This window comes from Stegodyphus dumicola, chromosome 5, assembly GCF_044657685.1.
Source record: "Stegodyphus dumicola isolate Sdum_Otavi_A_Nest chromosome 5, ASM4465768v1".
Lineage (NCBI taxonomy): Eukaryota > Metazoa > Arthropoda > Arachnida > Araneae > Eresidae > Stegodyphus > Stegodyphus dumicola.
This window is the reverse complement of record NC_140772.1, coordinates 148501267-148528614: the sequence shown is the minus strand read 5'-3', so window position 1 is coordinate 148528614 and position 27348 is coordinate 148501267. Positions and strand designations below refer to the sequence as shown.

Below are 27348 nucleotides of genomic sequence, written 5' to 3'. Positions count from 1 at the left end.
TAAAATCAGTTGATCGTCAATAAGTGACAGTTAAATGAAAATAAATATTTTAAAGTACCAAGACGAGTAATTTTTCTAACATTCTATGGAAAAATACGAAGCTGAACTTACCTCACAAAGATACGCTCCTGGGCCCGGGACCCATTGATCTCGACGAGAATTAACTATCCATTTTCTTCGTCTTTCTTCATTTCTAGGGAAACGAAACATCCTAAAGTTATTTTTAGACTGATTCGAACAATTTGATGCAGCACAACCACCCATTTTTTTGAAAATTAGGTCGAAATCGATCCACAAATATGTCAAGAAATCAGTGCTAATCCAAGCGAATACCAACAAGTTAGCTTCAAAATGGATGATGATTCAGCTCCCCTTTATAGTAGCCTTACGTGATACTTTTTTCCTGCTAAGGGATTATCCGTAGCAGCAGATCGGGATACGATAATGAATAAACGCGTAAATTTTTTGTCTTTTACTCAAGTAAGAATGATGATGCCAAACTGGCAAATTAACTTTGACCAAAATTGTAATTCTGTTATGTGATTGGATTTTTAGAAACACTAAAACCAAATGAGAGTAACTCATTCTGAATGAAGCACTTTCCTAATACAATAGATTCTTTAGAAATTTTGAGTGAAGAGCCAAATTATGTAGCAAAATTTACAAGATATTTAAGTAAATGTCTCCCGATACCCTTGCATTTATGTATGTTAATTCAAGACTATTTTTGTAAAATTAATAAACATTAGCAATCTTAACTGGAATTATACTAGTACCATTTATTTGAAAATATCTTTGCCTAGTACTGGCGAAATGTGCGATGTACTGGAGAAAACACTTTAGTTGTTAAAGACCAGGAAAAATGTTATAACTGGAATTATGAAATTGAACTCAAAGTAATTGAAATAAACATGAGAATTACAAGAAACATAATAAATTGTACTATCTTTGCAAAAAAAATTAAATAAAAGTTGAAAAATTGAAATATATATATAATTAGAAATAATAAAATGTAAAATGTGAAATGTACATGAAAAATATAAAAGGCCATATCACTATCTAGTTCAAAATTCAACTTTTTTCCTTAGATCCTCAATTGGTAGCTGTAATGCGTCTGATTTTGAATGAAGTTCTTCTGTAGCTTGAATATTATTCTGGAGATTGATAAAACTAATGCTGTGAGATTTTTCGCATTGTGATGATATAGTGGTGTTGTAGCACTACTGATTGAGGTTGTTTAATTGTATTTGAATTTGTCATTGGAACTATTGCTGTAGTGTATCTTCTCATATTGTTGTCATTGATTTACATTGTCTTGGGTCCTCCTTGAAAGTTACGATCGCTCGTCACGTTTTGCGAACTTGTCCGATTGGATTGTCTTGCTCCTTTTGGTACTTCTCTTCTTCCCCTTATCTCCGTTTTCTCATCAGAATTTTTCTCCACGTCCGGATTTCTTTATGTCAAGTGCCCTTGGGCTTTAATTCTGGAACCGGCAACATTGCTCTTCGCAATAGTTCTAAATTAGTAGTTCAAAGCTGGCAATACCGATTGTGTTTTGGTTGGTGAAACCACATGCTCATTTTCAAAGTCTAATGTGATGTGTGTTCCAGTAGTTAATTAATTCTAGATTTAGAATCGCTAATGTAATAGTTTGAAAACTCTTTTGTTTTTTTTTTTAGTATTTGTGTATTTCTTTCTTTATATTAAAAATGCCTAAAAAATCAAAAGTTGGAAAGCAGAGGAAGGATAAATTCTACAAATTAGCTAAGGAAACTGGTGTGTGCATCAAATTAATTTGTTTACATTGTGTATGAAAGTGCATAAGAAATTTTTAATTATCTAATATAGTTAATGAGTACTAAATCTTATTATGTATAGTGTTGGATAAAAGAAAAGTATTTAAATCCACTTGAGTTAATTTTAAACATTTCTTTAATGTAATAAACGAAGTATTTTTTTGCTACTTGTAGACATGGTGTTCGTTTTATTAGAAAGCTCTGTTTATACCTGCTGAAGATTAATCGATTTTATTTCATTACGTTTTATGATTCAGTGTGCATCCAGAGTTTATTATAGTTTTATTATGTCTTATGCTATTTAAATTAAGATTACTTTGAAAAAGTTAAAAATAGTTGATTGAAATATATTAGCATGGAATAAATTAAAATATGTTAAAATGAGTAAATGGTCTTTAGTTATGTAAATATAAGACATATTCAGGTATAAATTTTAAGTATTTGTAGCTTATTTGCAGAATATCTGGTGTGATAAAGTATTGCATGTATCTAATTTTATGTGTTTCACTTATATTTCATAATTTTAGGTTACAGATCTCGTGCATCCTTCAAATTACTTCAGCTAAATAGAAAATTTGAGTTTTTGTCTAAGTGTCGAATTTTAATTGATTTATGTGCTGCACCTGGGGGATGGCTGCAAGTGGCTCGTCAATCAATGCCAGTATCCAGTGTAATTATTGGTAAGAAATTCAACATTATTGCTACTGCTTTAACATAATAAAATTTCGTGTTATTTTATTGGTTTTACTGCACAATATTATGAATTTTGTATCCATTAATTGAAAAATATAACATTTGTTGTTGTAAATAACCTATTATTACAGCAAACTGTTATTTGCTTTGGATCTTCTGAACTTCATGAGTGTTTTGTATCAGTAAATGTGATTATTGAATGCTTGATCATAAGATTCTCTGTAGAATTTACTGGCTTTTTGTTATGTATTTTAGGTCCTCAAATAAACTAAAATAAGTTTAGTATACAAGAAGAATAGGATTGGTGTAATAAATACTTTGCCTATGTTGAGTAGAAATTATCTTGAGTTTGTAATACTTTATGTGTAAAGAACTGAATACAACATACTGGAGTGAACAGACTGTGCATGCACACAACTGCAAAAAAGGGGAAGAAGGAAAGATATTTCTCCATCTTCTTTTGCATTTGGCTAATAGATAAAATGCAGATTTCATTTTTTCATGTCATTGAAAGTATGATTTAAAATATACTTTAGAGTTATACATCGTTATAAACATAACGGTTATATACATAACAAAATATATTTCAGGGTGCCCCTTGGCTAAAATTCGCCATTGGCCAGCAAGGCACAATTTCAAGACAGTCGCTACACAAAACCAAAATAACAAGTAAAAAAATTGTACAAAGTCGGTGTCCACATACATATTGATCTATTTTTACTTAAAAGAAATCAGAGAATTGCACACTTCCTTGACATTGCCCATGTACACATCAATCTATTATCACTTAAAAAAAATCAGGAGAGGGATGACGTCATATAATGTTAAAACAAAATTCCTCATCACCAAAATTGAACAAAATTTGTTGGCAATCGGAGCCCAATAAACTGCATTTTAAATCACACAATGAAATAACATGAAAAAGGATATGCATATTATCGCATATGCACTCTACAAAAAGGAAGTATCGACTTACTATATTTAGAAATTTCTGTCTTCTTTCTGTGACACATAAAATTCCTTAACAGCATCCAAAAACTTTCTAAAATTATCTGAAATAGAATATGCATACTGCCATCACCACACAACTTCACACACACTCATACACACACAAACACACACACAAAAAGAAAAAAAAAAAAAAAAAAAAAACAGTAAAAAATATTCTCCGGAGTGCTGAACTGTCAGTGGCATTTCTTGCATGAACCTTTCTTGTGATAAACCCATTCAAAGACATCTGAATGATGTTTATGTTTGACCATATGCATTTCCTTCATACAAACAGGACACTTGTAATGAGTACTAAGTAAACGTTCATTTACACACCAGTCTATTAATGCTTTTTTCCCCCCTTTCGTTCCAGATCGTACAGAAACTTCAGATTAATCTCATCACACACACACACATTTTACAGCATAAATAAGCATAAAATAAGCAACGTACTTCCTAACTGACATCCAATGCAGAAAAGCCCTTACAAATATTTTCCCATCAGTCAGTCAGTCAAATTCGCTGCAATCACACAACCAATCAGAGTTTCCATAACATTCAATTACTCAGGTTACCATAAATGAAAAAACAATATGGCGATAAATGAAACAACAACTTGGCAATAATTCAAGGGGCACTCTAAAATATAGACTAACCAATATAATACATCAAAGAGAAATGTCAGAGATTTTATTGGAGGGGTTCTCAACCAGAGGAGAGTTTCATAATTTCAAAAGGGAATGCACTCATTCTTTTATTTATGTGTTAAGTATTTAGTTTCATTTTATGAATATAAAAAAACTATTATTCAAGTTTAGGTATGTATTACCATTTTCTATACTTAAATAAAACACATTAAAAAATAAAACACATTGAAAAATAATGTAATAAAACACATTAAAAAATAATGTAATAAAACACATTAAAAAATAATGTATACTTAAACAAATGTGCATGCATTTTTGAGTTTTGAAAAGGAGGAAGGAATAGTAAAAGGGGTGTATATTGTACAAAGGTTGAGAACCATTGTACTACAGCGACAAGAAGCCATATAAGTTGTATAAACATGCAGTTTTATAGTTTCAGAGGTTAAATAGAACCTTCTTTTTCAACTGCAGGAGTTTTGTATCTGTAGTTTACATTTATTTTTGTTGCTATACAGCCAAAAATCGTTAATTCGGACAACCGTAATACGGAATGATCTATAATCTTGACCTCACAGCTACAAACTTTCTGCGCATGTGTCGATCTGTCAGCACTATCCTCATCTTCAGGGCAGATGTTTTTATTTTATTTGGCTTATAATTCGTTACTAAATGTAGTATTTCATCTTGATGTACTCCGTCTTTGATATGATTTAAATCAAATTCCTCGTCATTATAATTCGCTTCCAATAACGAAGAAAGTAACAGAGGTTATTGAAAACGAAAAAATTTCGATTGACAAATTATTCGGTATTCTCGACACAGCAATTATAGGACTTCAACAGCGGAACTTTGTAACTGAAGAAGAAATTATGTCTGTTTATAGAATTAAAGAGAAAGTATTATCACATAAAATTAAGCAACTTAAACAACTTACATTGAAAGAAATGTTTATTAAAGTAAACAAATAAATGTTAAGCTCTTTTTTTTTTTTTTGTAAATTTTGATACCCTTTAGATCATAATTGTTCTTTATTTCATTACGTTTTCATTTTTTAAATTTTATAATTTCTGCATGCCATCTTACCAGATTGAAACTGATGATCTATAATCCGGAATCGCCGAAGTCCCGACGAGTCCGGAATAACGACTTTTAACAGTATAAAGAGTAAAAATATATCTATAACAATGGGTTTAGTTCATCAACTTAAAATGTAATGTGTGAAATGAAAGTTTTATTTTTTAAAAAATAGTATATTCACGTATATTTAATCTTTTAAAATTTTTAACGTTACTTGCGTGATAAATGTTCTATTCTTTACTGCATTTATATGAAGACCATATTTCCAAACATATTTAACTATTACTATGGATAATAGTAGAAATTAATGGTCAGAGTTAAAAAGAAAAATATAAATGGTAATAATGTTTCAGTTATATATATCATAATCTAAAATACAAAGCTGAAAAAAAGTATGTAGATTAACTTAACCACATCAATAACTAAATTAGTTCTATGTGCTTTGTTTACCTTTTTTAACGCAAACGCGTTACTGTACTTAGCCTCAGGCGATTTTCGCCTAGCACAGGTTTCTGCCCTATATTGGGCTTAAGAGGGAAATTTTGGAAAGCGTCTTTTGACGTCATTTCCATCTTGGCATCAAAAAAATCCTTCCGAGGATTTGCTGATTTTCGGCGATTCTTGTTAACAGAAAAAATTTCGCCAAGTGCCGGTTATCTGAGTCTTCCCGTTTATTGGTTGCTTGCGTAAATCTACTAGCCAATGGGCTGAAGTTGCCACGGCACAGGGTTGCCAGACGTAGACAATTTCCCGTAAAACTTGCCTTTGCTATGATCATCCATAAGTCTCGCAGCCAAACGTCGAAGCATGATAGCATTTTTTTACCCGAGCCTGCATTTCGACACGGTCAACTTTATGTTGCCTGTTCAAGAGTTCGTGAAAGAATGGATGTAAAATTAAAAATAGTGGATGGTCCTCTGCAAGGCGAGTTTAAAAATGATGGAAAGATCTACACAAGAAATGTTGTGTACAAAGAGATCTTTGACATGTGACAAGATCTTTGACATGACACATTTTATTATTTAAATCACTTTTATTTATTGAGCTAGCAGTGGCTCTTAAAAGTGTACTGCCAGTGGTTTCTTTCATTGCACTCTACTTTAAGCAATTAAGCAAGTAGAAGGGGGAAACCCCGTGGGGCAGCAAGCAAAGGGCGTCCTTGCCACCTGCCCTGGGTAATTCAGTTTGAATTAGCAGATACCTTTTCAGAAATCATTTTAATTACAATTTATAATATATAGAACAGCGATCATTTTATATGACCGCCAGGCTTTCTAGTCTTTTATGTCCATTTTGCTGTGCTAACTTATTATTAGCTCATAGTGCTCCTTTTTGTCCATTTTATGCTAGAGTATGCTAGTTTTCAAATATATGCAAAATACAGACCATATAGAATTGTTGGATTTATGGAATTCTTGTTTTTCTGTTATCCGGTCCCCACCGAAAAGTAGATCGCAGAGCAAAGCAGTTTAATGCCAAAATAATTATACGGCAATCCACATTATTGGCAAAAAGTCTTATGGGGCAACTGAGGTAGGCACGTAGATATATGTTTCGTATGATGCACAATGCCAATGTTTTACCTTGTCAAGCTTGTACAAATTTTGGATATTTTCAAGCACATATAGATTGCTGTGTGCATGGGAAAAACAACAGCACAAAAAGAAATAGGGTTTTATGACCAGTGTTTTTTGCTTTTTAAGTTTCATTAACTCCTTTTGTATGGAATTCTTAATGTGCCATCATTTTTAAAATGGTTTTTGTCTTTTGCACATTGTCTTGGTAAAAAATTAGTCACCAAAGAGTTTGCAAACATTCTTCAAAGTATGAAAAAGATCTAGTTTACTGCTGTACATTTTTTTTCTCTATTAAAAATAAATATACTTGCTCCTGATTTTCCCATTGTCGAAATTATTCATATGTTTACGTTTTCTTTCTGAGCCGCCCAGTTGATATAGTGGTTAGGGAAGCTGACTGCGATACTGAAGGCCTTGGGTTCAAAGCCCGGAGAAGGCATGGTTGTAACTGTCCGTCCCTTCATAGGAGGTGATGGTGGCCCACTTATTAGTTGCCTCCATAATAAAGAGAGCACCACATCTGGCCTTGTATAGACCTTGTATAAGCCAGAATTACAACCGCAGTAGCCTCTGTGGATGCAGACATGCTTGCTGGTACCTGGCGTGAAATTGAATATTGACTTGATATTCTCCGTGCAACGAAGTGGGCACACATGGAAGTACAAGGTTATTAAGAAAAAATTAAGACTGCATACAAAGTTCATATTGTTCAAGTTTTGGAACCAGACGATAGGCCTAGAAGGATGGCCTTTGCAATAGATATGTTAAGGAGGATCGAAGATGATACAGAATTTCTGAAGTGCATAATGTTCTCCGACGAAGCATCCTTTCATCTTTCTGGCATTGTTAATTGCCGTAACGTGCGCATATGGGGATCTGTAAACCCCCACGAATACTGTGAGGCACAAAGGGATTCCCCATAGGTTAATGTGTGGTGTGGACTAATGCACGACCAAGTCATTGGACCTTTCTTTTTTTACAGAAAAGACAGTCTCATCAGTCGTATACTTAGACATGTTGGGAAACTTCGTATTTCCACAACTAGAAGAACTTCAGCCACGTCTTTTTGCAACAAGATGGTACACCAACTCATTGGGGTACCATCGTTTGTAGTTCTTTGAATGACCATTTTACAGGAAGATGGGTTGGGCGAGGCGGTCCAATTCCTTGGCCACCCAGATCACCTGATATAATGCTGCTGGACTTTTTCCTTTGGGAATTTGTAAAGGCCAGCGTTTACAGGAGAAGAGTATCGAACATTGATCACCTAAAAGTCAGAATTACAACCGCAATAGCCTCTGTGGATGCCGACATGCTTGCCGGAACCTGGCATGAAATTGAATATCACCTTGATATTCTCCGTGCGACGAAGGGGACACACGTGGAAGTTCATTGACAAGGGTCATGAAACTTTTTGAGTCTATCTAACCATTTATGTTATTAATTTTAATCTATCTTTATTATTTTATGAGTTATTAAACATCAAAATGGGATATGATTTAAATCAAATTCCTCGTCATTATAATTCGCTTCCGATAGCAAAGAAAGTGACAGAGATTATGGAAAACGAAAAAATTTCGATCGACAAATTAGTCGGTGTTCTCGACACAGCAATTATAAGACTTGAACAGCGGAACTTTGTAACTGAAGAAGAAATTAGGGTATGTTTATAGACTTAAAGAGAATGTATTATCACATAAAAACGAAGCAACTTTAACAACTTACATTGAAAGAAATGTTTAATAAAGTAAACAAATAAATATTAAGCTTTTTTTTTTGTAAATTTTGATACCCTTTAGATCATAATTGTTCTTTATTTCATAAATTACTGTTTCATATTTTTAATTGTATAACTTCTGCATGCCATGTTACCAAATTTAAACTGATGATCTATAATCCGGAAAAATTGATATCCCGGAATCGCCAAAGTCCCGTCGAGTCCGGATTAATGACTTTTGACTGTAGTATCTTTAACATTATATAGTATTGTCTCATGTACACTGCTCAAAAAAAAAAAAAAAAGGGGGGGACTGTGCTATATCTTCTATTCTACTCAGCCGATTGATAAAAATTCAAACTGCGTTTTTCATATCTCGAAAGTGCGACTTAGGATATATATTAGATTTATATATAGCACTATTCTAACATAGGTATTTTGACACAAAATCGGACTTTTTCTGAAATAACATATCGATATTTTTCCATATTTCAATTTTACGACTCAAATTATGCCAGAATACCAAGTTTTGTAAAAATCGTATGAGTAGTTTTTAAAATATTAGCTCTCAAAATTTTAGTTCCTCAATCTTAATTGAATTTGGTAAACATTTATTAATATCTCTTTTTTTTTATTAAACTTTTATTATTTTTCTTTTCACATTTCGAAATTCAGGTTCATTCCAAATAAAATTTACCCATTTTTTGTGTTTTATTTTTAAAATTTCTATTTTTAAATCATTTTTATAAATTTTTCGAAAAAAATTTTGAATTATAACTTATAAAATTTTTACCATCATCTTAAAGTAGGTGTATTTTTAAGCATACAGTATACTCCCGATTATCCGCGGAATTGGGTGCCGCGGCCGCAGCGGATAACAAAAATCGTGGATAATCCAAAAAAAGCTAAAAACGGGTATAGCAATAAAGAAAACAGTCATTCCAACTTTGAAAAATCGTTTTATGTAGAATAAAACGTAAAATAAACAGCAGGAAATGTTTAACTAACACTTAATATTTTAGTATATCACTCAAAACTAACCTAAAATGCATTTTGTTAATGAAAACAGAAAAGTGCTTTGTATACTTACAAGAAGCGTCAAGGGTACACAGAAAAATTAATATGTATGTACTGTTTTAACACTGTAATGTATTATGTAATTACAAAAGCATAATTGTAAAACTACACCTTTTTGCAGAAATCAGTCGTTTGTGTTTGCTTCTTGCTTTGGAAGCATTTTCTCTTAATCCGAGATTGCACTTTTCATATCATAAGTTTCTCAGCCAACTCTGCGTCTTGTTCTTCCAAATAGCTCAGCAGTCCGTCGACTTGTTGCAAAGCCCCTTCGTGAGTCTTTCGCATCTGCACAGTGGGCTCATCTTCGTCTTCACTTTGCTGTTCTTCATTCTCGGTCTCTCCCCTTGCTTTCTTCACAATTTCGTCATCTGTCAAGCGTTCGAAGCCAGGTTCGTTGACGTCACACCACAACAACTCGTTAATGTTTTCAGCATCGACGTTCTGAACACCCGGAGCTGTTTTCACCATATTGGCAAGAGTTGCCGTGAGCATGTCTACATCTTCATTCTCTTCTTCTCAACTCAAAGGGGTTACGTTGTTGTTGGCTTCAACATTAGGCATGAGTTTTCTCCATGATTTTATGAGGGTTGACGGTTTCACTGAGTCCCATGCAGATGCAATGTCGTAGATGCTGCCAAGATTGTGTAGTGTTTCCAAAACCTTTCAGATCATAATCTTCTTCAGTTTTGGTCATTAGCAGCTTGGTTGGGTATGTTCTCTTCATTATTGCATTGACTCCTTGGTCCATGGTTTGGATTGGCGCAGTAACGTTTGGAGGGAGAAACTTTGCAAAAATTTGTCCATCAGAAAACTTTAGCGAACTTGTTGCTGGGTGAGAAGATGCATTTTTGATCAATAGCACAGTTTTTTCAAGCAGGTTTTTTGATTTAAGATGTTTATGCACTTGAAGAACAAAAATGTTTTCAAATCATTCTTGAAAAATGTTTTGGTTAATCCACCTTTTTTTTTTTTTTTTTTTTTTTGTTAAAGTAATCAACGAGCAAATTTTCTATCCTTGTGCCTTTGAAAGATCTCGTTTTTTTTTTTTTTTTTTTTTTTTTTTTTCTTTTTGACTTTCCAATGACAACAAATCTAAGTTTATGTCCACCGGTAGAGGTTACTGCAAGACATGATAGTGATCCTTTCCTTGCTGCTTTTATGACCCGCCATTTTACTTTCACTTTCAAATGCTAAAGTGTGAGTGGGAAGACATTTCCACAAAAGTTCCGATTCGTCAGCATTATAAATTTGTTCAGAAGATAGCTCTTCTTTTAAAAGAAATTATTCAAATTCATTTTGGAAATCGTCGGCTGCTTGTTGGGTCACCACTAAGTTTCTCCCCATGAAGTCCAATTTCTCGAATTCTAAGTCGCTGCTTAAAACGAGTCAACCAGCCAGAAGACGCATCAAAATTTCCTTTCAGGCCTAAGAACTCAAAAAGGATTTTGCCTTCGCCGCAATGATAGGACCATTTACAAAAGCACCCTCTTTTTTCGAACTTGAGCTAACCACTTTGTCAATGCCGTTTCTAGCTCATCAAAGGTAATAGTTTTTCGTGTTTTCATTGCGGAAGCACTATCCGACATTGATGCAAAGTTCACCAGCTTGTCTTTTTGCTTTAGAATGTCACGCACTGTTGTTTCCGATATTCCGTAATCCAATTCCATCTGCTGCCGTGTAGCACAGTTTGCTACTTTGGAAATTAATTCTAGTTTTTGTGCAATCGTCAACACAACCTTCTTTCATTTTCCTGACATTTTAAATCAATATCGAAACATACAAAACCAAAAACCACAAGCACTGAACACAATAAAAGATAAGAAATTAACTCCAACCGGTTCGCAAACTTTCGAGAAGGTCTGGGATATTTTTGCCATAAATAAGCACGATGCTAGCAAATTGAACGTTTTGCTCAGTTTTGTGAACATTTTTATTCTCTTTGCTTTACGCTTGAAAAAAAAAAAAAAGACTTTGTGCGGCAGGTGCGGATAATCGGGTGTGTACTGTATCTGCAAAAAATTAGACTTTTTTATTTAAAATTTTCTAAGATATACACGAATTTACATATTTTCGCGTTTTGAAATTTGGCATCTTTTTTTTTGAGCAATAATAACGCCAAGTGTGGTCTATGGATTTTTGTTACAGTGAATTGCCACAGCTATTTTTAACCTTAAATTTCAAGTAAAATTTTACGGAGAATTAATTATATGAAATTTTTTCCCTCAATGATGTGTAATAAATATCTAATAATACTATATGAAAAGCTATTTTTTAAAATTATAGATGATATTATTCAAATTTTTAACTATTTTTTAAAATTTCTCTCTATCTTCCTTTTAAAAAAAAATAAGAGTAAATTTTTGTAAGAGCCGAAGGTTACTCGACGATAAAACGCCGATCGTCTGCTACTTTACTTCGTTTAAATCGAATTGTCTAAAACTGAGAATTTTCATTTGATGTTTATTGGAATTTTAAAATTAACTGCATAATTTATTTCTAAACAAACTGTTGCTTTTGAAGTGGCTGAAAGAGCGGCTGATACTATCATCCATATTTTTAAAGCACAGTATATTTTTATAGAAACATAAGATTTAGAATAATCATTTTTATAAAAGTCAAATTATGATATAAGCATACAACCCTCTACAGACTGATTTAATGGAAGTTCAATGGTTATGTAGAAATGATTTGCAGCTACTTAATGGCTGGATAAGTCAGTAGGTTCTGTGGACAAGTAAGAATAATTATATAAACGACACACAACATTCTGGATTCAATTAACAACGAGGATACGATGTTTATTAAATGAATTTAAGAAATTTTAACACATAAAAAATCAACTCATTTTTATCCTAAAATGTATTTTTGTGCGTAGCGTATTTTCATTATATCCTTAAAATTCTAATTTAGAATGTAATTGTCAAGAACTGAATCCTAATCATCAGTAATATAATAAGTAATTATTATGGTTATTAATAAATCCTTCTTATAAAGTAATTGCAAATATTTCAAAAAACTTTCTGTATGAATGGAAATATTTTTCTATGCAAAATTTTTTATTTTATATTAATCAAGATTGCACACGATATTATTGATTTGCACTTCAATTTTTACCGTCAGCTCTAGTAGAAGTTACAAATCAATTATATTAATTAAGGATTGGATTGGATTATTTAATTATGGCAAAGTACACGAGAGCTATCTGCCTAAAGGGAGGAAGGACTTTCTAAGGGAAACTGGCTCGTATACACGTTACACATGGGGAAAACCACGGAAACACCCATGCAGCCATCCCGTTCGCGGGATTCGAACCTCAGACCGAACTACCAGTGTACAGCAATTCAATTATTGGCGTCATATCTTTCATGTTACTTCCGATTGGCAAGCTACATGATTTTTAATGAGTATTCGGGTTTTGCTAGCAACTTCACTTGGAAATCGCGTGTACACTAGGTTAGTTGGTTATTTGAACATAGGAAGAATATGGAAGCTATTTGATTAAGATGCTTTCATAGAGAACCTTTGTAAAGAGAACCTAGAAAAATACGAAAACCAACCATGCAGCCTGGGTTAGACTTCGGAACAAACAATTAGTATTTAACAATCTTCAAATGCTAGGTAACTGGTGAGGCTCCAATTAAATCTCCAATTTAATATTTTATTTGTAAATATTTAAAATATTGTTGTATTCTTAGACACAAAAAGCAGAATTTAAGTTTTGTTAACTTGTTAGTAAACTATCAAGTCGGAGTGCAAATGAATATTCAATTTCTTTTGCAATAATTGTATTCACTTACTATTCTTGGAATATGAGCTAAAGAAAGAACGTTCTCAGAAGATTAAAGAAGTGTTTAAATCCAGTGATATTAGGTTTGTCTTACAAGCTCAGGATCAAAATGATTCTGCAGTTGCCCAAGTAGTTGACTTGTAAATGGCTGTGAATTAAGCAGATGACTTTTAATCTTACGTTTTCAGTCAGAAAACATATTCCAAATGTTTTGTATTGCATGACAATGCATCTTTTCATTATTCAATAACCAGTCGGAGAACTGCTTGTGTTCCGAAAATAAGTATGTGTACTCAATTGTCCTGCATGTTCTTCAAATTTGTCTTCTTGTGATTTTTTTTTCTTTCCCAAAAACTAAAGTTGCCTTTCAAAGGAAAGTTTTTTGATATTGAAGAGACATATGGAGTATAACATCTACTTATAGAGGCATGCCAAAAACAGATCTCTACAAGCCTTCTCTTCCATTACATGTTGTGCAGTCAGACAAAAAGTTGCATCAGCGTAAATTCTGTAATCTATTTTTATTACACTCTGATTACTTTATTAACATACAGTAAATGTATACTAAATCTTTTACTTCAGCTTAAGTAATTCGGAATTGTTGTCGGAACTATGACTTAGAAGATAAGTCAAATTAAATATTTCAATAACCCAATAAATTCAAGGTCGAAGTTTCAATATTTTATTTTCGGAGGGAGGGGAAATGTTTTCAGTTTTGGTCCATTATCCTAAGTATATTTGCTTCGATTCTTTATTTTTCGATAAAAGCAAAAAATTTACGCATGGTATACATATAACGCATAGCTTCAAATTAAAATTTAATTATATACAGAGTGGTTATAATTAAAGTTCCACATTGAAACGATCATAAAAGGAAAACTACTGGATCAAATGTTATCAAGCTTGGTAATCGTGTAAAGGAGGTCATAAGAATTTATTTTCCGGGGAAAAAAGGAAGTTATACATAATACAGTGTTTAATTACTGTTATCAATTTTTACTGCTGCATATCTTATTTAGCTATTTAAGAAGCAATAATATGAGTACTTTTCCCCCCTATGTTTATTTTTATTTCATGTGCCTCCTTTTTGAAGAGGATTTTAGGAACAAAATCAGCAGAAATCAAGGGGTAAAAAATTACCCATAGAAATAAAATATAAAAGGGAGAAAAATTAAATAAAAAGATGTTTGGTGAAAAGTGCCTTGTGCCAAACATGCATAGAGAGGAGTAAGCCAGATGTGGGTAGATAGAAATAAGTCAAAATTCAGTAGTATAGCTCTAAAAATATGGAGTGTGTCTTTAATGGAAACGTTCAGCCAGAGGTCAGTTATCCATATCCATCATCGACTTTTCCTCTACAAAGCCAGATTGTCTACACAATAGTGTTTTTTTTTACTTAAAAAAGTTATATCAGTTTATATATATATATATATATATATATACACGTTGTAGGATTCAAAAGTTCCCAGACAAAGACTATAACGTGAAATTTTGTTGCAGTAATGCGACTACGAGAACGCTTTTGTGTTGCTACCTTCTTCCCCTTTTTTAAAAGTGGTTTGTCCCAAATCACGTGGTCAAAACTCGTGGTGACAGAGTTTTTTGTAGGCAGGTGCATTTGGTAACTGCTATAGAAGCAATGGCGTCAGTTGAGCAGAGAATTGATGTCAAATTTTGTGTTCGCTTGCGAAACAGTGTTACGGAGTCTTTCGAAATATTGAAGCATATGTGCGGAAGTGAAACGTTATCGAGAACACAAGCTTTTGAGTGGCATTGTCTTTTCAGAAAAGGCAGGGAAAGTGCTGAAGATGAGGAACGCTGTGGCCGTCCTGTGACTTTGCGCGCCGATGAAAACATCAAAAAGATGTCTTAATATGCATAGTGTGTATCAACACATCGTTCCCCGCATGTTAAATGTAGACCAAAAGGAAATTCAAATGGAAATGTCAGGAGACTTAATCTCGGCTGTTGACAAAGATCCTTCCATACTTGGCAGAATTGTTACTGGTGATGAGAAATGGTGTTTTTTGTATGACCCGCAAACCAAGAGACCATTGGCAACATGGAAATCACCACAATCTCCATAGAAGCAGAAATTCTGCCAAGATTGCTCTAAAGGAAAGGTTACGCTAGAAGTATTCTTTGATATCCAGGGCATTGTGCATCTGGAATTTATCCCTGAAGCATGCACTGTGAAAAAAAGGAACTCTACGTTGAAATCCTGCGTTGTTTGCTTGAGTCGATCCGGAAGAAGAGACAAAAAATGTGGGCTTAGCAGTCATGGTAGCTGTTGCATGACAAAGCTCCTGCTCACCGATCCCTACTTATCAATGACTTTCTTGTGAAAACGAAAGCAACTGCTTTGCCTCATCCTCCTTATTCGCCTGATCTCACACTCTGGGATTTCTTTCTATTTCCTGAACTGGCAAGACGCTTGCAGGATCATCGATTTCAATCTTCATATGAAGTTAAATGTGCATCACAGGCTGAATTAAAGGACATGGCCAAAAATGGATTCCAGACATGCTTCGATGAACTTTACAGGTACTGGCTAAAGTTTGTTGTTGCACAAGGGTTTTATTTCGAAGAAGGATATGTTTCTGCAATTTAATTTGTAATATTTTTTATGTTAAATACTCAGTCCGGAAACTTTTGAATCCTACCCTGTATATAATTTTATATACTCTGCAGGGGTGTTTGTGCTTCAGGGAAACCCCGGAATTCCGGGGATTTTGAACTTTGAATTCCGGGGATCGTTGTTCAAAAGGAAGTAGGAATAATAATGAATTATTTATTTTGATCAAAGTAATTTTGTTTGCTTTGAAAGCAGAAAACGCAAGGTCAGTATGTGTGGTGAAAACTTTTCCTTTCTTTCTCCAAAGGCAGTGATAATGCGTGAAAAGGGGGAAAAAACTTCTTTTTTGTTCTTTCCTTATTGCGAATTATGACTCATTCCCCCGGTTCTCGGACATTCTCTTCTGGATTCTTTTCGGCAAGTAGGCGCAGCAGAAAAAAAAGGGAGAGACTTCGTTCGACCAGATGTGCGATCACGTGACTCTGTGTTCAAAGGTCTTATCTCTCCTAGTGTGGCGCCAATAAGTAGAGGAGGGGGATTTTTCGCCGTATTAGCTATTTTCATTGATTGCTTCTCAACTTTTTTTTCTCCGCTGTGTAAAATTTTCGTTTCATTTATTGATGCACGTGTAAATTTTTCATTTCGTTTATTGAAATATTTTTTTATTTATGTACGCAAGAGAATTTCACTATGAAATTTCTTGATATAAATAGTGATATTATACAATTAGAAGAAGGTGTCCGAAATGCATTTAGGTGGAATTGAATTGAACAGAGGGATGGTAATGGGGATACCATCGGCACATGGTGCAAGAAAATAAATGTTGCTGGACAAGCATGTTGTGTTTTTTGTAACTCACTGCTGAAGTATGGTGGGGAAGGATTCAAGGCTTTCACAAATCATTCTAAAACTGTGACGCACATAAAATATTCAGAGTGCATTAGACATTCAATGACTTTAAGTAATTATGCTAATTTAAAAAATACTGATGACTTACTGGAGACTGATGCTTGGCCATTGGATATAGTGAGAAGAAAAGCATGCCAAGACGTATTAATAACTTCGTTTATCGCTGAGAATTCTCTTTCTTTTAATGTAGCTCCCAATTTAATTGAACTCTGCAAACAGTTGAACCGCGATCTAAAGATGAGCCGCACTAAACACGGTGGAAATGTCCAGGACTACTGTATTTTATAAGATGAAATATGGGCTAGCAAAAACTATTAAGGAAAATATCATTAAAACTTTACAGGAGACTCCATTTTCTCTAAATTTGGATGAAAGTACTAGCAATGCTCAAAAAAGTATACTGGCAATATTGGTGCAGTTTTATGACAACAATCAAAATGAAGTTGTAGTTCATCATTTTGAATCTCTAAAGATGGAATCTTGCAATTCAGAAGCTGTTTTTAAAGCAGTTGTTAATACTATTGAAGATAATAATATTCCATGGGCAAACTTAATTAGTGTATTAATGGACTCATGTAACACCATGCGTGGAAAAAAAAAGGGTGTTGAAACCAGACTACGATCAAACAAAGCACCCCACTTATTAGATATTGAATGGTGACACATGTCACACAGCTAATAACTGTGCAAAAAAATTTGCTTCATGTTTTGATAGGTACTTAGAAGATTTGTTTGATGACATCTATTTTGATATGAAAAGATGCAGTAAAAGTGAAAATTTTTTCAAAATCTGTGAATCCCTTGCCATTAAAAAACTTAAGCCCTTGAAGAGACCAGACCATAGGTGGGTGTACATTTTATGTGTTTTAGAAAGAATCAAAGATCTGTGGGATGCTCTTATTGCATTTTATTTTCACTACTTGGATAAAATTGATAAAGGGGATTATTTTTCTTATGTTGAAACTGTATACAATAAAAGAAATATTTCCGCAGCTCAGAAAAAAATTGTTGAAGGGGTGTATTCTTGCTTGCATTCCCAACAACTCACAAAGGATGCTTTAGCTCGGAAAAAAAGAATACTAAATGGGTTATTTGTTATGCAAAACAAAACTTTATTGCATATGGCATTATATTCAGCAGTATTACCAGAGTTCAACACATATATTAAATTATTTGAAACAAAAAAACCAATGCTTCATTTAATACATTCCAGTATTTATAAATTGATGGCAAAATTTTTCTCTTTTTTTATGAAGCCAGAAAATATAGAGTGCACATCTTATAATGATTTATTAAAGGTTGATGTCACAAATCCAGAATTCCATCTGCCTAGCAAAGTAATATTTACTGGTGCAGAAGCTTCCACTCTCCTGAAGAAATTATCAAAAAATCATCCAATAGCAAAAGAATTACAAATTTCTCTGATGAAAGCTTATACTAATACAGCACAGCATATGAAACAGAAATTACCCCTTAAAAATTCATATCTAATTAGTTTTACAGCATTAGATCCAGAGCTAAGAGGTAAAACCAGTGCAATATTAGCTTTTGAAAAATTATTATCTTTTATGTCCCATATTTTTAGTGATAATGAAAAGTCAAAAGTAGAAGCTGAAATAAGGTTATACCAGAGTGATATTGATATCACCAAAGAAATGCTCTACACATCTGATGAAAGTAGAAATGAAGTCAAGTGTTCAATTGATAAATATTGGTCTAAAGTCTTTAATTTAAAAGATGATTTCACAAATGATTATAAGTATCCTACATTGGCTAAATTGGTCAAAGCCTGCCTTAGCTGCTTCCATGGCCTATTAGTGGAAAGTGCATTCAACTTAATGGATACACTTGTCACTGACTATAGAACCTCTCTTAAGATTGATTCCCTAGATGCAGTGCAGACTATTAAATATGATTTAATGGCTTCTAAAGAAACCTCATGTGAAAAATATGGCTCAAAAAATCCAATGACTGATCCAATTCACAAAGATCTCTTACTGAATATGAACAGAAGTTGGAAAACATGTATTTCAGATGAGTCACCTATAAAGTCTCTGAAAAACCTTCTACATTAGCAGAAAAGCAAACTGCTTCTACCTCTGCATGTGCAGTTCTCGAGGAAATTTCTTCAACTGTAAATGAGGAAAATAAAAGTCAACCTTCCTGCAATTATGAAGTTCACCACAAAAGAAGAAAGACAAGCCCACAAACAGCAGAAAATAAAAAAAAAGCAGCAGAAATTAGATAATTTTTTTAAAGAATTAATTCAGGTAATTTAAAATATTTACATAAAATGTAGTAGTTTATATGTTTGAAAATTTATGGTTATTAATTTTGCAAAAAAAAAAAAAAAAAAAAAAAAAGTAATTCATTGAACTTTTATAATTAGTTCATTCAATACTTCATAATTGTAATTTTTCATTTCTCTTCCCCCTTTTCAAAACTCCAAAATGTCGGTAGTAAGCTCGTAAAAGTTCCAGGGGATTTTTTGGGGTCCCACAAACACCTCTGTACTCTGTGGGTAATTTATTCTAGCACATAATGTCAACTTGTGAAACTGCTGAAAACTGCAAACATTATACAAGGGGAATGTAAACAGGGACAAAACTTTAGGGGGTGATGGAAGGCAGCTATATGAGCAGTATCTGTCATAGAATGTATGGTCGGAATGCAAGCGGTGAGAAGGGTAGTTTTCCAGTGTCACATTTAAAGAATTAATACAAGAATGAGAGGAGATACTTTAGAAAACATTTTATTAACACAAGATGTTCATAGAAATAGCTCAAAAGACCTTCAACCAGCTGCAGTGCAGGTATAAGGATTGACACACATTTGAGAAGACACCAGGCATTTCTCGATTATCGCTGGCAACAACTGCAATCCTAGCAATTAGATCCATATTGGTTTCAGTGGGGCACTCATAGATTAAGCTTTTTATATGTTTCAAAATATTCTAAGATCACTATAAGTTGACATCAATCACTTTTAAAATGTAACTTTTAATACAGTCAAAAGTCGTTAATTCGGACACCCATAATCCGGAATGATCTATAATCCGGACCTCAAAGCTACAAACTTTCTGCGCATGCGTCGCGTTGACGCATGCGCGTAAGACCTTAACTGCTGCGAATATGCGTGTGCGCGTGCGCAAAATACGTTTACGAATGCGCGTTTAATGTATAACGGACGGGATAAGCTAAGCTAAAATTATTTAATTATCTATTTCAGTTAATGTTGCAGATTGCGTTGTTCCTTAATCTTCGAGTTGGATCCGGATTATTATTTTTTGCAGACTGTTAGAGCAATTTTATAAAAGTAAGCTTGAACTTTCGATTATGTCAAATAGAATTTCCGATATATATTTACTAATATGTAAAGGGTATACGAAGCGAAAGTATCTTTTGGAGTCCATTAAACAAAAAATGGGTAAAGGCATATTCTTTGTTTATCTAAACTTAAACGTTTGTTTATCTAAACTTTGTTTATCTTTAACGCCGCAGCGGCGTGCAATGAATTGGAAGTTGATTTGTCAGCACTATCCTTATCTTAAGGGCAGATGTTTTTATTTTATTTGGCTTATAATTGCTTACTCAATGTAGTATTTCATCTCGATGTACTCCGTCTTTGATATAATTTAAATCAAATGCCTCGTCATTATAATTCGCTTCCGATAGCGAAGAAAGTGACGTAGGTTATTGAAAACGAAAAAATTTCGATTGACAAATTAGTCGGTATTCTCGACACAGCAATTATAGAACTTGAACAGCGGAACTTTGTAACTGAACAAGAAATTATGTCTGTTTATAGAATTAAAGAGAATGTATTATTACATAAAAAACGAAGCAACTGATACAACTTACATTGAAAGAAATGTTTAATAAAGTAAACAAATAAATATTAAGCTTTTTTTTTTGTAAATTTTGATACCCTTTACATCATAATTGTTCTTTATTTCATAAATTACGGTTTCATATTTTTACTTTTATAATTTCTGCATGCCATTTTACCAGATTTAAACTGATGATCTGTAATCCGGAAAAATCGATAATCCGGAATCGCCGAAGTCCCGACGAGTCCGGATTAACGACTTTTGACTGTATGTACAATATTTACAGATCATGGATCAAAACATGGTAGTTCAGTTAACAAACCAATCTGCATGCTTTCATAATCGAAAAGTGAAATCTTTTAAATAGGAACCAAAATGTTCCTAATCAACTAGTATGTGAAGCATCAAACATCCATCTATCGAGCTGCCGGTGGAGAGTCTATGGAAATTCAGAAGTCACGTCGCATTAACACGCAATGCTAGCACCATCTATCAATTAATCAAAATAATTTCCACACACTAACCCTCCTGAACTCTGTCAAGAGTTTACATTAATTTCACAACAATCAAATTTATATCGATAATTATTTTAACATATAATTATAAAACAATAAGTATATTAAATGAATAGAAAATATATTCAAACCAAAATCATTACACTAAATTCTAAAAAAGGTATGTTATCATCAAATATAATTTGACACTACTTCAGTAAATCTAAACTATTCTTAATCTAATCATATGAAATTAAATTAGCAAAATAAACAATTGCATAAAACATATTCAATCTTATTCATATTACTAAACAGTAAAAAAATGTTTTTAAAGTTCTAAAGGATATAATAATTGAACTGGTCATTTTATTATTGTTTGCAGTAGTTTTTAGTTCACAAGAATGAACTTTGTTGTCACAACCACGAAAAACGTTCATCATTCTACCACAGTTCCACAAAAGTTTGCACGTGTTGTTGCCTTCGATTAATACAAGATTATCAATTTTTAGATCATCATAAATGTTAGAATTTTTTTAATTGATGAGCTGTTCAAAGATCCGTCAAGTATTGTTTTTTCCCATTTAGTCCACAATTGTCTAACCAAAAGATCTTGGAAAATCTTTCTTTGGGTCAGAGTGGACTTGGTAGAGCCATCTTGAACAATGGAGTTAATAGGTAATGTAGAATCCTTGTTTCCGAAAATCAAAAAATTGACTGGCTTCAGTGGCAACGGTTCCTTGTGGTCATTGTACACATATGTCAAAGGACGAGAATTCAAAACAGCTTCCACTTGTGCTAAAACCATTGATAATTCTTCAAACGTTAGTAAAGCTTTACTGAGAATTTTTCTTAAGCACTTTTTCACTGATTTTACTAATCTCTCATAGAAGCCTCCCCACCAAGCCCCTCGTTCTATTATAAACTTCCAACTGATTCTTTCATTCAACAGAAAATCTTGGAATTTCTCATTCGACAATAGTTTAGAGAAACTTTCGAGCTCCTTTTTTCCCTTTTTAAAAGTTTTCGCGTTGTCCAAATAAATTACTCGACAGTTGCCTCTCCTAGATGTGAATCTCTTGAATGCCATCAAGAAAGAATCCGTTGAGAGATTTGGTACAAGTTCCAGATGTATGGCTTTAGTGATAGCGCAAATAAATAATGCTACATAGGCTTTTTGACTTCCTTTAATGTTTTTTACGTAAATCGGTCCAGTGAAATCGATGCCAGACACGTAGAATGGTGGTGTCTCATTGATTCTATCTTCTGGAAGTTGAGAAGTGGTCTGGTCAGGAGACTTCAATGAATACCTTTTACAAATAAGACACTTGTTTATTATTTTCTTGACAAACTAACATCCTTTTGGGATCCAAAAGTGACTTCAGCAAAGGGCGTTGCTATTCCTCCATGTATCATTTTAACATGTGCACTTACTACTTTTAAATTCGTTAGCCAGGAGTCTCTTGAATTGCCGGATGTTTTTCATCATGTGACAAACTAGAATGTTCTAATCTTCCACCTGCTCTCAGTATCCCGTTCTGGTCTAAAAATGGGTTAAAAAGATATAAAGATGATTTCTTTTTGACTTTATTCCCTTTCTTCAGAGACTCAATTTCTTTGGGATAAAAACGTTTTTGTTCAGATCGAATCCAATAATTTTTGGCATCTACTATTTCTTCAGTCGTTAATGGACCTGTCACATGGTTTGTTTTCCTAATTTTACCAATGAATCACTTTATCCAACCAGTTATTCTCAACAATTTTCTTAAATTACTATATTTTGAGATGTCTATAAGTCTTTCTTCAACTGCTGTGCACACAAATTCATAAATATCATTATTGTTCTTGTGGTATTCTAATTCTTCTTCAATGACAGGTTTTCTTCATTCTGTCGAGGCCACCATTCAGATGACATTCTAAGCCATTCTGATCCTTGAAACCAGATAGGATTGTTTTTCAGCTCATGAAGTTTAGCTCCTCTTGAAACCAAATCAGCGGGATTACATTAACCAGGGCAATAATGCCAATTTTCTGGGGATGTTAAATTTTGTATTTCCTGAATATGATTTTTAACAAAAAGCTTAAATTTCTTTGCACAGTCTTTTATCCAGAAAAGTGTGATTTTCGAATCAGTTCAGAAAAAACAAGAAAGTTGTAACTTCAAAACTTTAATGATGCTAGTGCTTAGTTTGGCTGATAAAAGAGCTCCCATTAGTTCCAACCTAGGTAAGTTGAGCGGTTTTAAAGGCACTACCCTAGTCTTCGAGGCAACAAAAACCATACATATTTCTTCATCGCTAGAAATTATGCGCAGATACGCTACTGTACCATATGCCTTTTTGCTAGCGTCAGAAAAATAGTGCAGCTCAATCCTTTCCACATCACTATTACCGATTGCAGAAAAATAATATCGTGAAATACCGATTTCGTTTAAATTGGAAACTTCTTTGCACCATGTTTTCCACACAGAACATAAATTTTCTGGTAGTTCATCATCCCAGTCTAAAGCAAGTGTCCAAATTTGTTGCAATATGATTTTGACTGTAAGTACAAACGGTGATAATAGACCTACAGGATCAAAAATTCGTCCTATTGCTTGTAGGACAAAACGTTTAGTATGAACTTGTTTGATAAACATGTTATAAAATTTTTTATATCAAAGTAAATTATGTCACTTTGGTTGTCCCAAGCGACTCTTAACACTTTCAATGGAGGATTTCTAGCTTCCGAAACTTGAGGAGATTCTTTGGATTCAACACCTTCTTTAATCCATTATTCGCGCAGTTCTTGAGAATTGGTATGCCATTTATGTAGAATTATACTAGCATCTCTAAAAATGTTAACGCATTCTAAACTGGTACTGAAAGCAAGCTCAACATTTTGGTGTCCTCCAATGATGTCATCTACATAAATGTGATAATTTAAAAATTCGCAAGTGGCAGGGTAGTTTTTCTCATATTATTTCAAATGGTGTTTAATGGTTGCAGCCAGTAAAAATGGACTGCTATTTACGCCAAATAACTAACGTGTGAATCAATAAGTTATGAAATTTTGGGGATCATCGAATGGATTTTTAGTAAACAGAAAATGTGTTACATCTCTTTCTTTCTCATCTACTTCTATCTGAAGAAAAGCCTGCTTTATGTCACTTGTAAATGTTACAGGATGAAGCCTGAAGGCCAACAGAAGATAAAAAAATGTCAGGATATGAATTTGGATCAATATGCAAGCAGTCATTTAACGAGATTTCACCAGGTCCATGTGAAGATGCGTCGAATACGATACATAGTTTACTAGTAGTTCGATCATTACGAACGATTTCTCTGTGAGGCAAATAAAATGTGATTTGAGATTCACTATCAACAGTGTCTGGAACTGGTTCAATGATGTTTTGTTGTAAATAATCTTGTAGAATTGTTTGGTATGAATAAAAATGTTCGGGGTTATTCTGAAATCGCTTTATAAGTTTCTCAAATCGTTTCAGTGCAGTCACTTTATTATCATGTAACTCATATTTTCTATCAGACTTCCATGGCAGCCCAACCTTGTAACGAGAATTTTTGTATAAAATTTCTGATTCGAATTTGTCCATTATAGTCCATTATAGTATTGTCTAATGGGTTGGATGATTTATTTTCAGGTTTTATACCTAAACTTTCAAGCTCCCAAAATTTCTTTATCTGATCAGATATTATATCTTCCTAAACTACGATATTAAAGGCTGTGGAATTGCACCTTGTACCTTGTAACCTAGCACAGAGCAACCAAATAACGTTTCAGCAACTACTAAATGTTTGTCTATACGCTTAAGTTTCCCAGTCACTATATCATAATAATGATCAGCTCCTATCAAAAGAGTAATTTTTTCTTTGCAATCCCAAGAGTCTGTTGGCAAACACTTTAGGCAAACAGAAGGTTTATAGAAACCTTTAAAAAAAAAAAGTTTTTTATAAAATTTCTGTTTGCCTAAAATGTGTTTATCCAGATTAGGAGGTGGTAAATCAGAACTTGAAATTTGTTCAGTCACGAGAGCTTCAATTTCGATTTTCAAATTCGGTGTTTCCTTGTTCTGTAATTTTATCTTAACAACGTCAAATGCTTTTCTAATGGCTGTTTTATTTCCAAACGTAAATACCGAAAGAGTCTCTGTTCGTATAATAGGAAGCTTCAATTTATCCGCGATTTCTTTTCTCAGGAAGGAACGCATACTACCTGAATCCATAGAGCTCTAATTAAAACCGGCTGCGTAGTTATTCGAAGTGTTATGCAACACGTTTGAAGCGCAATAGTTTTAATATTGCTGCGAGAGAATGCTGAAAGAACATGCGAATCTTCTATACTTGTAATTTTTTCATTTAGTTCTTTCTCAGCACAAAAGCATATTGAACAGTTATGTCAATCTTTGCACTTGGAGCAGACGAGATCGCTTCGACATTGCTTTATGCAGTGATTTGATTTAAGACAAAGATAACATCTTGCTTGCTTACGTAATAAATTTCTCTTCTCATCAACTGTCAATGATTCACAGTCTTCGGTAACATGTTTGGAAGTATTACAAAACAGACACCAATTAGTAGTTTTGTTTTCTTTAACCGGCGCCAAAAGCTGGTAAGTGAAATGGGCGATACTTCCCTTTCCTCACTTCTCTTTATAAACACAGGAAGTGTTTTCTGATTTATGAGTGGAGAGCAAAAGATGGCTTCTCTCGCGACTTTCCAGTTCTGAACGAACAAACTGCAATAATTCGTGAACATTAAAAAAAGATGACGAATCTGCTTTACGATTGAATTCTAAAGTTATATCAGACAGCAGAGTTTTTATTATGGCCAGAATCAACATATAACTGCATTTATCCGGCGTGACTTCTAATGATTTCAAGCAGCGTATTTGAGTTTCTATAGTATCGCAAAGTTTGCGAAGTTTTCAAGTGTCACTGGATTTGGTTACTGGGTTAAGATTCAGGAGTTTTTGCATGTGTGAGTTTATAGTGATATCTTTCCTGCCAAAATTGTTTTTAAGTATTTCAATAACTTCATCGTAATTTGGTTCCGAAATACAAAAACCTTCCATCGAGTTTGCAGCGTTGCCACATAAGTACGATTTTAAATAATTAAATTTTTTGATCTTTGTTAAAGATTCATTATCATGAAATGCTACTTTGAAAGAGTTCCAGAAACTTGTCCACTGGGCATAATCTCCATAGAATTTAGCGATGGTTAATTTTGGCAGACTCGTACATTTATTGCTTTCAATTTTAGAATTAGTTTCATTAAGAGAGTTTTCATTATCCGAATTTGTTACTTTATTTAACTCTTTAAATTTTTTATTTGCTCTGAATTGCCATAACTGAATTTTCTCTTTGTATTGGATACAAGATAGAATTTCTGTTTCAAACTCTTCGGCCTTTGATTTCAAGTTACGCTCTATCTGAGCATCTAATTCACTCAGTTTTCGATTTTGTGATTAATTGGTCTAAACTTTTTTCTAATGTATTTGTATCAATTTCTTCTTTATTCAACTCCGATTCGATTTTTTTTAGAATCTTAGACAGGATGGTCCTGATAACTTTGCGTTTCGATCTTAATTTAACAACAGACTCTTCTGCCATTGTTGCTCTACAACAAGGATGTCAAACTCGCGGCCCACAACAAATATTTTTGCAACCCGGCCAATATATCGGCAAATAATAATATATAATAATAAAATAACATATCGACGAAGAAAAAAATGAAATGTTTACTGCTAAGTAATTAACGATAATTTATTCAGTGTTGTTAGATTACTCACAGCGAGCTGACACACACACTACTTAAATTACAAATGCGTGTGAGTAGCTTGCGTTCAGCTACCTTCGCCTTTTGGGGGACACATGTACTCAGAACTTGTACGCATTCCCCGATAGCCGAATGTGGCCGAACTCATAGTCTCAGTTTTCCAATCATAGTTTTGTACGATATATTGGTGCATGCATGTGCATGCACTTTGCTTTAATTATTACTTAATTCATATTGTTACGGATTTCATAGTTATTTATTTTAGTTTTTTTTATTTAGAATTGTAATTAGATTTGCTTTATGTTGCCTTAGCAACGCAAACGATTTTTGAAAAGACAGCTGCGTTGGAAGGTTAAAAATAGAACAGCGCGTGCATTTAATACCTAATTAATAAATGTCTCGTAATTGC

General features: G+C 33.4%; 1 protein-coding gene across 3 annotated transcripts in view; it reads left to right on the top strand.

Annotated features, from left to right (window-relative positions):
• The first annotated feature begins 364 nt into the window (after nucleotides 1-364).
• The window catches only part of LOC118194616 (pre-rRNA 2'-O-ribose RNA methyltransferase FTSJ3), a 108225-nt gene continuing 81241 nt past the window's right edge, over nucleotides 365-27348 (top strand). For 2 of the 3 annotated variants that reach the window (XM_085817191.1, XM_085817190.1), the window contains exons 1-2: nucleotides 1548-1776; nucleotides 2324-2476. In XM_085817191.1, coding sequence (XP_085673317.1) covers nucleotides 1710-1776; nucleotides 2324-2476 — 220 coding nt within the window. In that variant the 5' untranslated portion in view covers nucleotides 1548-1709. Of the gene's footprint in view, nucleotides 481-1547; nucleotides 1777-2323; nucleotides 2477-27348 lie in introns of those variants that run through there. The other variant, XM_085817192.1, reaches the window with a different exon arrangement.